Consider the following 14,787-nt stretch of genomic DNA (forward strand, 5'->3'; position numbering starts at 1 on the left):
GATCAGAGAATAAAGAAAGCCATTTTACATTTATTGTAACGTATATTCTTCTCCTACAATCGCAACAGTCGTTCAACATATCGATGTTCGTAGTGACACATTGTGAGAAGAAATGAACGATGTAGGTATGTAATACAGAAGTAGGTATATAAATATTGTCAAACACTCGCCATGAATATCTCAAGATGAGCTAAAATGATCCCAGCAGAGCTATTGCCTAGTTCAAGCAATTAATCTTATTATTTTTCAATAAAAGCACGGCATTTAACTACAGTCAATTATCAATAATATCGGCTACAACCCTTACCTAGAAGATGTGTGTTCATACGTAGCTTGCACGAACACCACATGGGAAAGCTATGGAGGAAGCAGCAGTTTCTTGCATTTTAGTGACATGAGAAAGGAGTCCCTTGACCTTTGGACACGGGATGCAATAACCTTTAGCTGTAGCTATCTGAACGTATATATGAACAGGATATATGCAGTTGGTAAATGCCTGCCGTTGATATGTAAAATTAACATTGTACGACAAGATTTGCCTTTATACATAGACCCTACTCTACCTTATGTACACAGACCCTGTTTGCTTCTGGAGGCCTGTAAACAGACACTTTGTCGTACAACAATCACATGTAACAAGAAACATATTGATCCAATAAACACCATCAGTTGAAGAGTCGTCCATACCACCACGTAACACTTACCACATATCACATATCCCACCAACTCGAGTCACGCTCACTGTTCAGTAGCTACTACACAAGTCGCTTAGAGCGCCCAGTAGAAAACTAACTTCAGTTCTCGCAACATCCGTGTGCGGTAGGTCGAGTAACGCGAAACACCTCTGTTTTACGAGCTCTCCGGCGATCGGTGTCGGTTACGGCACGGTACAGTCACAGTCACGGAACGTTACAGTCACGACCACCTCACGTCACAGTCACGGGGAGCTATTGTTGGTCACATGACTCGCCCCGTCACATCCCGGTTCAAAGTACGCTCGGCTGAGGTGGGCCGCCTCGTATATGAAGGAACGGGGCGATACGATCCCAGTTTTATCTGGAGCTTACACCCACACCTGAGAGTTCAGAGCGAGGGCTCAAAATTCATTATCTGTGCAGAGCTCAAATCGAATGCTCAAATCGAACGCATTTATGGTTTATGTTTTTAATCTAAAATTGTTTCTCAATCATTTGTCAGTTCGGCTAACGAAAAAAGCAACAGGTGTGTCAAAAAGATCGAGGAATAGAAAGCTCACTGCACATTAGTCACTTTTTCTTTTGCGTCCGTGTCATCCGCTCACTGTAATCGTAAGTGTCCACAGATCATTACACTCATCACAGGCCACCGTACCTGTTCGGAGTTCACCGACGCCTGGAATTGACCACACTTCGCCTTGAATTTTCAACCGTTGTCCGCAATCACCGCGCATTTCATGAAGGAAAGCGCAGATTTCTGGACTTCCCGTGTTTATCCCTAGCTTACCGCACTTGCCCGAACTTCACCGCACTTGCCCGAACTTCACCGCACGTGATCACGGTTCACCGCACATGCCCGGAGGGTGACCGCAGATGTGACCTGGAGATGATGCCCGTACGGTAGTCCACCGGCTCCGGCTGGTCCCGAGAGCTGCCGCTGTGGTGGCGCCGGCCCCACCTGACGGCGTGAACAAACACAAAAATGAGACTAGCACAGGCACACATCACTTTCAAATACGCATGGTGAGACACTGATGGAATGCACACGTGGGCCGCATTAAGCAATACACATCTCACGTTCAAGATACGTTATAAACGCAATGACAAACACAATAGCACACAATTTAAACAGATGCTTCATACATTAGACGATAGCTGAAAAGCACTTCCACGGTAAAGAGTACACACAAATGAATAATTACTAATGCACTCTTATCTTCAACAAGAACTTATCATTTACAATAATCTCAGAGGAGGTATTTATTTTGTCGGCCTTGCGCCATATGAATAGTTGCCCTTGTTTTGAACGAAATACAGTAGGTAATATTACAATCGACACGTCCTTTCACAGAAAAGTGAATTTTAAATAGAGACGTTTTGTCCAATAGCCTGATTGTCCTCCTTACCTGATGACGCTGCGAATGTAGTTAGGCCAGTTGCTTGGGAACAGGACCAGGAAAAAGCCACAGACGATTAGCACGTTCCCAGCCAGACGCATGTCCTCAAAGTCGACATTGTACCACTGCATGTCGATCGCTGGAAACAGGCAAAAATGAAATTATTCAGAGAAAGAGAAAGAGAAAGAGAGAGAGAGAGAGAGAGAGAGAGAGAGAGAGAGAGAGAGAGAGAGAAACAGAGACAGAGACAGAGACAGACAGAGAGACAGAGACAGAGAGAGACAGAGACAGAGAAAGAGAGAGAGGGGGGACATAGAGAGAGAAGGGGAAGAGAGAGAGAGAGAGAGAGAGAGAGAGAGAGAGAGAGAGAGAGAGAGAGAGAGAGAGAGAGAGAGAGAGAGAGAGAGAGAGAGAGAGATATTATCAATGAATGTTGCAATTAATGTGCGTTAGAGTAACTACCCAGTTACCATCAATTACAAAATGATAAAATTTACATAATAGTTTCCCAATAAGGCTCGTTTCCTGTCTTCTTGGGTATTTATCATGCCTGGCATTTCGGACACAATTTTCTCATCACATCAACTATCGTCCTGGAACACAAGCTTCCTAAATACTTACTGAAGCTGCATATACGGTATTCATTGGATGTGAAACATGTAGTATACATGCCGAATTATGTGTACTTATGGGTCACGCTATACCGAGGTTGATTACAACGTTATTGATCAATGATCCATGACGCACACTGTAGCAGATATAGCAGACAGGTGTAGCAGGCTATATAGCAGGCAGGTATAGCATGGTTCAGACGGTTAGGTATATTTGACTTTTACTTTGACTTTCCTTTTGTAGCGATCAAGTTTGGAACCATTCCCGAATTCCTGTCCTGCTTAGCAACAGCTCTGAGTCGATGCTACCTTCTCACATTCAATTAGCATGATCGTTTACGAAATGGATGGAATGCTCGAAATGAATGAATCGAATGTCGAGGGATGGAATGCGTAATGTTTTTGTCGGACGCACGAACTTCGGGTAGAAACTGTCACAAACAAAAACAAATGGTTCCAAGCTCCGAGGCAAACACTCCTCGCTTCTTGGCATTCCGTCAGCCCGCTGAGATGGACAGGAACGCTGCCTGACCACCCGCAGTCCGGAATAGTCAGGGCATTGATCACCGCATGCCTGCCTTCGCGGCTGGGTCGGCGCACATCAACGCTCGGACCAGGCTCCCAAGACGGCCGTCGTGCCGACCACCGCTCCCGGGAGACATAATTTGCATCTCGCTGGTGTCGACTGACGCCGTCTTCTGCTGGCCGCCGGCCTTGGGGTGTGCTGTATGTATATGAACGGGGTTCGGGGCGCGCGTGGCCGTCGACCGGCGGCTCAGTCGGGCCGCGCGGGGCACCATGGCGCGACGCGTCGCGGCGCTGGCTCTGGGGCTGCTGGTGACGCTGGCGCTGGCCAGCAGCACACGTGCCAAGCGTTGCTCCGACTCTGAGCACGAGTGTCCGCACGGTGGCCCATGCCTGCCCAAGACGGCACTCTGCAACGGCTTTTCAGACTGCCCGGACGGCTCAGACGAGACCAAATGTGGCGAGACAGACTGCGTCAACGGCAAGTTCACCTGCCCCAACGGCAAGTGTCTTCGCCCGTCCTGGGTCTGCGACGGTGACGACGATTGTGGCGACGGTGCCGACGAGGCCGGCTGCGACCCGTCCACGTGCGGACCGGGCCGGATTAGATGTGCTGACAGTGGCCGCTGCCTGTCCGACTCCTGGCGATGTGACGGCGAGAAGGACTGTCTCGACGGCAGTGATGAAATGGACTGTTCAACTGCCGTGACATGCCCACCCGACCATTTCCAGTGTGTGGAATCAGAGCGCTGCATTAGGAGTCGCTGGCGCTGTGACGGTCAAGAAGACTGTGGTGACGGGTCAGACGAGGTTGGCTGCGACCCGTCCACGTGCGGACCGGGCCGGATTAGATGTGCTGACGGTGGTCGCTGCCTGTCCGACTCCTGGCGATGTGACGGCGAGAAGGACTGTCTCGACGGTAGTGATGAAATGGACTGTTCAACTGCCGTGACATGCCCACCCGACCATTTCCAGTGTGTGGAATCGGAGCGCTGCATTAGGAGTCGCTGGCGCTGTGACGGTGAAGAAGACTGTGGTGACGGGTCAGACGAGGTTGGCTGTGACATCCCGACGACGACGTCCGCCCCGTCATGCAAGTCAGGTCAGTTCTCCTGTGCCAACGGAAAGTGCATCGCCGGCTCGAAGCGCTGTGACGGCGAAGATGACTGTGGCGATGATGCTGACGAAACTGGCTGCGATGCCTCCACGTCTTCGGGCTCACCTTGCGCGTCAGGTAAGTACATGTTCACCTGCAACAACGGCAGGTGCATCCCAGACTGGTGGCGCTGCGATGGTGAGGAGGACTGTGAGGATGGTTCTGATGAGGCCGAGTGCGACGTTTCCACGACGACGACGACGACGTCTGTGCCGACGTGCGTGCTGACAGAGTTCACCTGTCCCAACGGCAAGTGTCTTCGTCAGTCTAGGGTCTGCGACGGCGAGGATGACTGCGGCGACGGCTCAGACGAGCTCGGCTGCGAGGAGAGTGGATGTGAGGAGAATCAATTCCGCTGTGCCAGCGGTCTGTGTCTGGCCGCCATTCGCTGGGTCTGTGACGGCGATGACGACTGCGGTGACGGCTCAGATGAGCTCGGCTGCAGCAACTGCACGGCCGTTACCCAGTTCCTGTGCGACAACGGCGAATGCCTGCGAACACGACGTTCTGTCTGTGACGGCATCGACGATTGTGGGGACGGTTCCGACGAGCGCAACTGCACGGCCGCCTGCTCAGAACAGCAGTTCTCCTGCGGCGGTGCCGAGTGCATCGCGCTCTCGGCACGCTGCGACGGCGCTCTGGACTGTCACGACGGACGTGACGAGCTCAACTGCACCTCGTGTACAGACACCGAGTTTCGCTGCTCCAGTGGCAGCTGCGTGTCCCGCCAGAAGCTCTGCGACGGTACCAAAGACTGTGACGATGGCTCCGACGAACTGGCGTGCAACGTTACCTGCAACGACGACCAGTTCTCGTGTGGCGACCGGTGCATCCTGATCACCAGCCGATGCGATGGTCGGCCGGAGTGTGCCGACGCGCGCGATGAGGCCAACTGCCCCGACACCGGCTGCCGACAGCACGAGTTCCGCTGTGCCGATGGACGCTGTCTGACGGCCGAGCAGCGCTGTAACGGAGACGACGAGTGCGGCGATGGATCGGACGAAGTCGGCTGTGGTAACTGCACGCTGGCCTCGCAGTTCCGCTGCGACAGTGGCCGGTGCGTGCCGGCTCGGTGGCTATGTGATGGCCAGGACGACTGTGGTGACAACTCGGATGAGCGCGGTTGCGGCGCACCGCCCGCGTGTCCTGTCGACCAATTCCACTGCTCCAGCGGCTCCGATGAACCGATCGACTGTATCATGCGGCTGTGGGTGTGTGATGGCGAGAAGGACTGCGCAGACGGCTCAGACGAGGCCGACTGCGGCACCCTGGAGACGTGCGGCACCCACTTCAGCTGCGACTTCGGCCGCTGTGTCAGACCCGCCTGGGTGTGCGACAACGTCACTGACTGCCGTGACGGCAGCGACGAGGCGGCCTGCGGCACCGCCGGCACCTGCGGTGACGACCACGTCATCTGCGGCGACGGCCGCTGCCTCGTGGCCGCCGCGCGCTGTAACGGAATCGACGACTGCGCCGACGGTTCGGACGAGCACGACTGCGTCGAGCTGCTGGGACCGGACCCGCTGCCGGGCGGCGGCCTGAGGTCAGGTCAGGTGCAGCTGGCACGCCAGTACCTGCAGAGGGCCTACGTGCTGCTGCGGGCCAAGGAGACGCCCGCAGCCATGCAGGCGCTGGCCAAGGCGATGGTGCTGCTGCCGGTGACGGAGAGGCCGCGGCCTACCGTCGATCCGTCCGCGGTGCCGCTGTCGGGGCTCCCGTGACCCTGACCGTATCACCAACAACGTGGGGCAAGGGCTTTACTGTATTCATTTTGGCATTACTCAGCTGCCTTGTGGTGGTTCAGGGTGGCCTTTTACATGACGTCTTATGATCGCACGAAGCACTTTGGCATTATCAAGTATCAACAACTATCAACTGTGTATGCTGAGAAGCAATTGAACATTGCGCGAAGTTGCAAGCTGGAATTGGTATACAGAACATTGTTAACAGCCAGTTATACCTATGCATTCCATTCAGTTTGATGCCACTGAGGTCCTGTAACCTGTTGCATTCTTTGCTTTTTCCAGGAATGGAAGTCTTTTTGTTCTTAGGCGTTGTCCACTAGTCATGCCGTCATATTGAGGTCATTACCATGACGGCCGTGAATTACAATGTCTCATTTTCAATGACTAGCAGCGTCTTCATGCATCAATCATCGTTCGCCTTTGCTGATGTGTTCAGTCTATGACAATAAATTGTGATCACCGCCGTGCAAAATCGCATTCCTCTTTTAACCCTGTCATCTGTGAGTGCATATCCCTGACGACGGCTCCTTCGTAAACGGCTTGCGACATCATACAGCATGACCTACCCGTCAAACATGAGTGCACACTAGGTGATAAGACTGAGACGGAGAGACTGAGATCATGTGCTCAGTTCTCGGGACTGATGACGCCACCATGTGCTCATGTTTGATGGGCGGTACCACCATTTGACATGCCAGAACCACTCGCGCGTCCGGCTCAAATATCTATTGGCTGCTGTCGGTGGGTTTTTCTCAGGGGCGAGAGTTGCACAATCAGTGCCAAGAACCGGGGACCTTTCGGTCAAAGTTGTGCTGATTTCAATATGGCCACAATCACTGGCCTGGAGGCTGGTCCAAACTCACACGTTACACATTCTATAAACAGATACGGTCCGATCAAACGTTTATGAGGACACTGCCTCGGTGGCGCCCGAGTAGCGAGCCACTGAAATGTACCTAGTGACATTTACATATAAACAGACAGATGTTCGGTGATGATATCAGAATAAGTTAAAGCAGTCTTACCGGCGCTGAGGGGCACGGCGAGGATCAGACCAAGACTGACGAAGAAGTCGTAGGTCACCAGGCCGCCGAAGCTGATCAGAAGGTTTCCCGCTGAAAACACATAGTGATATACGTTGAGGCAGGGATATTGTACATGATTATATCTTTCCACATCAGGCATTGGGTTTCCGGTTGCGTATAGGTTTAATATGGTCCGTCCTACTAAAGCAAGACATGAGTTTTTATTTATTTATGCCGTTAAATCTTCTATAAAATCGCTTGCAATTTAACTATCTAGGTCGGGACTCTGGAGTCCTGGACCAATATAAAGTCCGCAACGGAGCGGAGCAAAAGCAAGATGCCAGGCAGTTTCCATCAACACTCATTCCATAAAATCCGGTAATAAAACTCTTGACGCCCAATCCAACACCTCCTGTCGGGCGGGTTAGCACCTCTGTCTGAGTAGGCTCACTTCCGCCGGAAGTAGGTCGTTACTGAGGCACGTGAGCTGGTCACGCTCTGTGCACTTCACGGTAAGCTGGTCTGACCCCAGCTGGTGACGTCCCATGACAGGGTCATTATCAGCGCTCACGCGACACAAGTTAGGCAGCCTTTTCGTTCAGCTCTCATGAATGCTTTAGTATTGAAAAGATCTCTCAGGTTTTCTATGGTTAGGAAAACGGGCCCTTAAAAAGCTGCGGTTGCTGTTGGGAAAAAGGTCATTATTGATCTCTGCGAATCTTCGCCGTATGCACTTACTAGGGAATCTCTGCCATTTTTCCTCGAGAATCACCGACATTTATTGTTGGCAATCCCTATTCCGTGACTAGCGGTCCCCGCCCTCTGGACATTTACAGTGGACATTTGCCTCCCGATGTAACCGAGTCGGTCGTTAGAGGCCATTTGGGACGGACAGCCATCAAGGCACCGTTCATCAAGTTAGCCATAGGTCAAGGTATTTTATTAATGCCCTGCATGGGTCTGAAAAGGCGACGGGTTAAAAAGTAAAAGACGTTACATGGATTGCTTAAAATTAATTTTAAAATTCATTTCAAATACTTTTCTTCTATTTGCCATGCGCCGATTGGCCGTGTCGCTATTGATTTTAAATGCACACCAGTTTAAGTCAAAACCGCCTACCGCCATATTAGCTCACCAATCACCAATACACAGCTGACCGCTCCCCTTTATCTCACCTAGTTAGCCACACCATCTCACCGCTTTCCGTTTTTCTAAACGAATCCATCTTACCGTCTCATCACCCCTCCCTCTCACCACCTCTCTCCCTCTCTCTCTCTCCCCCCCTCTCTCTCTCTCTCTCTCTCTCTCTCTCTCTCTCTCTCTCACCCCCCATTCTCACCTAGCCCGAGTCCCGCTGCGCCACACAGCTCCAGCCAGGGCAGCTGGGTCCAGGTGACAACCTCTGTCCCGGAGAGTGAGAGCGCCAGCGCCACTGGCCACAGCAGCAGTGTGCTGATGAGGGCAATCAGGCTCAGGAAGACGCTCACCGGACCGGGCCCGCAGTCGGCCATCACCTTACGGAAGAACACCTGCCCGGGAGTGGCGGAATGAGGCCAGTCACGAGATAAGCACTGGTCGGTGGAGGTGGCTGGCTGGGGAGACGGGATAAAATGAAAGTAGAAAGACGTAGAAACGGAGCAGAAGAGACACGAAGTGAAGATGCAGAGCTGAAGAGGCAGAAAACAGATCTGAAGAAACAGAAACAAAGCATCGCGGGAATAATTAAAACGAATATCATTTTTCACCGGCGTATTTCCGAATTATTAAGCGTTTATTTCTAAGAAATGATAAGCATAATGTAGGGATCGATAAAGTGTTGCATAGTTTGAGGTGACTGTCTTGAATAAATGCAGCTCTTAATCAAATGTAATTCAAAAAAAAAAATAGATATCAGGGTTTGCGCTACTGCATTCACCGCCGGGAGCAGCAGCATACAAATGGGTCTCATTACTAAATCTCTACGTATCTCATTAAGGACATTACGGGCGGCAGCGCCTCTCGTTAGTTCATTGGACTGGCCTACCGACGAGGTTCCCTCCGCACTCTGCCACCCGGGAAGAGAACAGAGTGTCGGCTGAAGAGGGCATTGTCGGATAAAAAAAAAAGGAGGACTTGGACGCTGCGAAAAGGCCTCCCCTCCCCCCTAAAAAAAGAGTGATTCCAAGAAGTCCTTGGGTCTCAATTCGTTGAGTCAAACGAAACTTTATCTTATGAAAGTTGCTTGGTTTTATTTCTATTCTACACAAACGGTTAATTTTCATCGATTTGGGGCACTTCGGGGAAGCGGCTGGATCTACCAGTGAAAAGGGCCTGCAGACGAGCAAAAGTCACAGCTTCAGCACACTTGAGCCACGGGCGATGCCTGGGACTATACGTTTTAGAAACCGCTCAAGTTGATGAGGATTTAGGAGCTCTATTTCAGAGCAGGGGACTTTGCGGCTCTGGCCGCTCACGGGAGATTATAGGATCTGGTCGATTTAGGGACCGTCGCCGCTGCATTTGCGGCTGGGTGAGCTCTGCCAGGCTGGCCGACCGGGATAGGCGTCCCGGGAGAATGGAGATCCCTGGACCCGGTGAGCCCTGGCTGGGATATTGCCCGGAACTGAATTACCTCTGCTGCAGCTACCAACCCGGCCGGCTAAAGGTGTGCTGCGGGGAGGCAGGCAGCTCACAAGCGGGAAAAAAAAAACGCGAGCGGGATCCAGGCAATCAGATCTGAGACGGCCATTTTCGGAGCTAAATTCGTTAGTGATGTGTCGCCGCACTGGTGTTCGTGGCTACTGACCTTGTACGCCGCTGAACCGGCGGCGCCCGTGGCTCCCATGACGACGCTACCCAGGGTGGGCGTCTTGGCGATACCGTCCATATAGGCGAGCAGTGCCACCCCGGTGTTACACATGATCACAGCTACGATCTGACAAAAGACAGGGGATGCACCACGGTTCAGCTCCGCGAATATTCCGAGATCAGAGCTTCTGCTTTATATCTCACGTAAGAAAATTATTATCCTATCAAATTGAATACCTTATGCCAAAGCAACAGTCTGGCTTCAATGAAACCCACTTCAACTGATTTATTGGCCTGCCAGTAGCTCGGACTGTCCCGTCTGCAAATGTCATATGGACACCATTTATAACTCGTCAGCTCATATGACCATTGATCTTTCCCATGACATGAATAAGTAACGTGTCAACGTCTGTACGGGCGTCAGCAGTTCACACTTGCTCGAGCCAGGGTCCCATGTCTGAGTTGTTCGTTTACCCTGCTTAGAATGGCAGTGTTTGTTCCCCACCGGCGGCAGTCAGCGTAGCAGTTCGGGAGGGAAAATAAACAATCACATGCCGCCGTCAGCATGTTTCCTTGCGCTGCGCAGAATCCGGGTCACCTCGACCTGAGACCAAACCTAACAAGGTCTGTTACACTCACCCGGACTCCGACAAACTGCTCGTGTAGCACCACCCACGAGAGCAGGTACACGAAACCCAGACTGGTCGAGAAGAGCGCGATGGCGTCTGTACAGGTCAGCTCTCGCAGAGCCTGCGCGTGCAGATAGTTGGTGACGACCCACAGCAGACAGAACAGGAAGGTGCGTAACATGAACTGACCTGGAACGGTGAGAGTAGCGCATGTGGAATGAAATCAGCCTTAAAAATGGGCAGTGCAATATTAATATCGATGTCAATTCAAGATTTTTGTGAAGTCCTATAGTTTGTATCGATCCACCAGTTGTGAGAGTCCATGAGCTTTTCACCTTCTGTAAGCCAAGAAGAAATACATAGAATGGATGAGCGGAAATAAGGCATTTTATCTTTGCTGGGGCTGCCTCGAAGTATTGCTTTTTTTGCTGGCCAGGGCTATCTTCTTGCATCTTACATTTACGAGTATACGAGTATATAGTAAGTATATTTGCCGATGCTTGGCACCAGTCATCCCTATTTCTTACCGAGCGTGTATCCGCGGTCGCGGAAGTATCTGATGGCGTCGACCACCTCGCTGGCTGCCGGCTCCTCCTTGGCCCTGCAGTTGATACACTGCAGCAGGGAGAAGATGGGGAAGACCAGGGTGGTCCAAGTGGTGCAGAACCACGTGGTGAAGAACGGCGCGTCGTACGGCGCTCCCTGGAACAGGGCAGAGCGGTAGAATGGTCAGTAGGGTGGTGGGATACGCACGATCTACTGTCGTGGATAGGTGCAGGTATCTGGTATCGTGCAGTTGTGTGCAATATAATAAGTGGATGGATTTAGAATTAGCATGTGCTACATTTAAAACTGATTGCAACATAAAGATCATAAAAAGAAAAAAATCAATTCCTTTAGCACATGTTGTTGCCTTCTTAGTGCAGTTTCATTCATGAGGCATTGCAAATGTCATTTGCTATTTCTTTTAAGTTTATGACCTTAAGACAACATCGTTACAAACGTCAAACAAATGTATATCATTTGTTCTGGCGCAAAAAAAAAGGTAAACAGCGTTAATGCGTTTATAACGCATGGGTGCGTGCTGCAATAAGCTGCATATGAGCCATCATACTCGTATATCTACTCGTACACGAACATTTTACAATCTCGAGATGAGCACTTGATTCCTCTCTTATTCGCAAAAAAAGCGGCTCCCCTGTCTGAAGTGCATTTCTTCTGACCACGCTCAATCTTCCTCGGTCACCATCTGCATACAATACGGTACCATCAGGTAGATCACCTGCAAAAGTCTATACCCTGAAATTTTTACGATCCTAAACGCAAAACTCTAGGCTGCGACCAAGTTGCCCCAATCTCAGGCCAACTTTGCAAACATAGCCCGGAGAAGGACCGCTCCGGTTGTTTTTCAATAGAAAAACACAATTCTAACGAATAGTGTTTGTCTTTTCAAACAACCTGCGGTTACCCTCGTTTGCCAGCGGCGAGATCGAGGCATTACGTCTCCGTGCATACATGCATGATCAATGGCGCACGTCTACGCAAAAGCGCACCCCGATGTCCGTCTGGAGATTGGTATCAGTTTGTCTCGAGGCCTGCATCTCCAAGCAGGTTTTCTGGAGATCAAATGGCTGAAAAGTGCTTATGCACACGAACGTATGAGCAACGGTGTCGGCTTGGATATCATCTTCCTGCCGACACCGATACAAACGTTTTTGGCCTGACTGCGGGAATAATGCATGGTGGCTGGAACGTTTCACAATGGAGCGTGGTTGTGTTATGTGCCATGCTGGCGCCCAGGCCCTTGTTAAAGCTTGTTGATCGTGTGGGGACTGGGGAGAAACACACGAAGACTGCGTCCACCTGCCGCTAACTGACCTGATGCAGGACCTCGAGGATGCTGTTGGTGGTGTTGGGCAGCTGCGGCATCTGACCGCCGTAGTAGGTCATCTTGATGAAGTGGTTGGTCCCCACCCACGAGATGGTAACCAGCGCCGCCACGACAATGCCGCATAGCAGCTGAAATGACGACGCAATGTGACGGATTTCAGCCGCATTGCACCAGACAATGAAATAAGCGGTAGACAGTAGTTATTTCATTCTGGACAGACAGACGCTATGAATTTATGTAAAGTGTGTCGCTATAGCTTGGGACTACCGCGGACCAATTAAGAACAACATTAAAGCGAAAAGTAGCATGAAGCTGGCGTTCATGATATTGCACAGCTGCCTCAACCGCGAAGTGCCTCCACATACGTTACCTTTCTTGTTGCTTTCGAAAATATTGCCTTCTTGAACCTTTGCCAGCAGCTGAGCTTTTGCTGGTCCTTACTGTTCCCTGCAATATGCATGTACGCTTTATGATTATTGGGAAATAACAAACACAAATAACGAATCGTTTGTTCACGCTTAAAAGTAGACCTTATGTTTACAACCAGTGACCCTCATTATGTCCTACAAACAACCGGTATGGCTTAGCACACCATGTAGCACATTGTTACATATGGCCCATAAAAGATCCACATTAACTTATGATGCATGCCGTGCTGTGGGAGTCAAGGAGCGATCAATAAACAAGCAGTAATGAGTAGGGTTTTCTATGCAATTACGAAACATTACTAAACGATATGACCCTTTAATCGTTCCCCATGACAAACGGCATTCCCCGATTACGCGTTCCTATTTCAAGCTTTTATGCGATTCCAGTGCCCTCGCTGTATTTATGAGTATGATTTAGGGACGGTAACTAAAGCTGAGACCTACATAAATGTGGCTTTGTGATTTATGGGCCAATTTCCATATGAGTATTTGCACTTTTCTCTTAAAGAAAACAAATATTTTAAGCCTGGCAGTACGATGCAGAAGAAATTAGCTTGTAGAAGATAAAGGTATCTGGCCGTCAACGAACAGCTAACCTGCGCTCTGCTGAGGTATTCAGCCGAAGGTCCTATGCTGGTAAGGGGGACAGATTCTGCCCCTTATATCGTGGACAGTGGGCACTGAACTCTGTAAGCACTGACTGTCAGGCTACGGTGCGAGTGAGCTTACCCAATTTGCACCCCGTGCCTGACCTACGACACTGATCTCACGATACTGGCCCACGATATGATACCCACGATACTGGCCTTTGCAGTATTAACCCTCGCACGACCAGGCCATTTCTCATAACACGAACGACCAGGGGGGGGGGGTTGTTACGACCCCCCCCCTGGCGTTTCGAAACGGAAGGTCGTAGAGCTTAGCCCGCGCCCTGGTGGGGTCTGTTTATAACGCGACCTGGTGGGGGGGGGGCTATTTTTTGCCCCCCCTCGTATCTCAGAAAGTACTGGACGGATCCGCAAAATTCAAACGGCGTTCGAAAGGCCTGTCAAATTTGTCGAGGAAAACCAAATTTCATTGACCTCGGGGTCACCGATGACGTCACAGGTCAGGTCAAAGATGAAATGTTTCACCGTTCACGGGTCTTCTAGGGAATGCGCTATAACACCGAGGAAAACGCATTTTGTCGAGAATCAGCGATAGGGCGTCAGTTGCCTAGTAGATATATTACTATTAGAGGTCACTGACAATACCAGGTCAGGTCACAGGTCAGGTCACCAAGGGTCACAGGTCAGGTCACATGAGCCCAACTTTACTAGGGTTGTGTGATGCATGTTTTATGGCCAATTTTTCATTTCCAACTCAATGGTATTGGTTATAAGACTATCAGGTACGGCTTAGGTCACTTTCTGGTGAAGTTCAGGTCAAGGTCAGGTCAAGGTCAGGCCAAAAAAGGTCAAATTTTAAAGTTGATAGTTTTGCATAAAATGGGTATTGATTCGATGCAGCTCGTCACGGGGAGTCTAATGGTGGTCTTTGTTTTGCGCTACGGGGTCTAGAATTGCTAAAAATTGAGTTTGAAAATTTGACGTCATCAATTTTGAACAGTTTTTTCGCTATAACTTCGCCAAAAAAAGAGGTATCGATCTCAAATTTTGTGTGTGGATGGAAGGCGGTAAGGACTATCACATATATTCCGGTTTTTGCGAAATTCAAAAAAGTTTTTGGATTTTTCGATTATTATATGCAAAAAATTTATTTTTTGAATTCTGGGGGTCAAAATCCAAAAATTTCAAAAATCCGAGATAGCAGTTTTGTAGCCCTGTTGATTCTACAGCTTTTATGTCTTTATCATTTTTCTGTATTTGCAAAGCTATAGGCCTGACAGCTCTTCCCGC

The 14,787-nt window shown here is 50.2% G+C and overlaps 2 protein-coding genes across 4 annotated transcripts in view; one reads left to right on the forward strand and one right to left on the reverse strand.

Moving 5' to 3' along the window:
* Positions 1-22: 22 nt before the first annotated feature.
* LOC122393261 (putative thiamine transporter SLC35F3) overlaps positions 23-14,787 on the reverse strand; it is a 47,858-nt gene continuing 33,093 nt past the window's right edge. For both annotated transcript variants that reach the window (XM_043389130.1, XM_043389131.1), the window contains exons 3-11: positions 12,832-12,908; positions 12,449-12,589; positions 11,098-11,272; positions 10,581-10,759; positions 9,940-10,068; positions 8,494-8,683; positions 7,155-7,244; positions 2,102-2,231; positions 23-1,653 (exon numbers count right to left, since the gene is read on the reverse strand). In XM_043389130.1, coding sequence (XP_043245065.1) covers positions 1,539-1,653; positions 2,102-2,231; positions 7,155-7,244; positions 8,494-8,683; positions 9,940-10,068; positions 10,581-10,759; positions 11,098-11,272; positions 12,449-12,589; positions 12,832-12,908 — 1,226 coding nt within the window. In that variant the 3' untranslated portion in view covers positions 23-1,538. The remainder of the gene's footprint in view (positions 1,654-2,101; positions 2,232-7,154; positions 7,245-8,493; positions 8,684-9,939; positions 10,069-10,580; positions 10,760-11,097; positions 11,273-12,448; positions 12,590-12,831; positions 12,909-14,787) is intronic.
* LOC122393260 (low-density lipoprotein receptor-related protein 1B-like) lies at positions 3,466-6,612 on the forward strand. 2 transcript variants are annotated; one of them, XM_043389129.1, is made up of 2 exons: positions 3,478-4,038; positions 4,282-6,612. In XM_043389129.1, exons 1-2 carry the CDS (start codon positions 3,502-3,504, stop codon positions 6,103-6,105), a joined length of 2,361 nt encoding a protein of 786 aa, XP_043245064.1. In that variant the 5' UTR covers positions 3,478-3,501; the 3' UTR covers positions 6,106-6,612. The 2 variants fall into 2 exon arrangements, with proteins under 2 accessions (XP_043245063.1, XP_043245064.1); XM_043389128.1 differs by having other exon boundaries at positions 3,466-6,612.

This window comes from Amphibalanus amphitrite, unplaced genomic scaffold (assembly GCF_019059575.1).
Source record: "Amphibalanus amphitrite isolate SeventyFive unplaced genomic scaffold, NRLGWU_Aamphi_draft 000526F_arrow, whole genome shotgun sequence".
NCBI lineage: Eukaryota > Metazoa > Arthropoda > Thecostraca > Balanomorpha > Balanidae > Amphibalanus > Amphibalanus amphitrite.

Bases quoted from the DNA above. Each gene is read 5' to 3' on its own strand.
- LOC122393260 (XM_043389128.1), top strand. From the start codon at position 3,502: ATGGCGCGACGCGTCGCGGCGCTGGCTCTGGGGCTGCTGGTGACGCTG.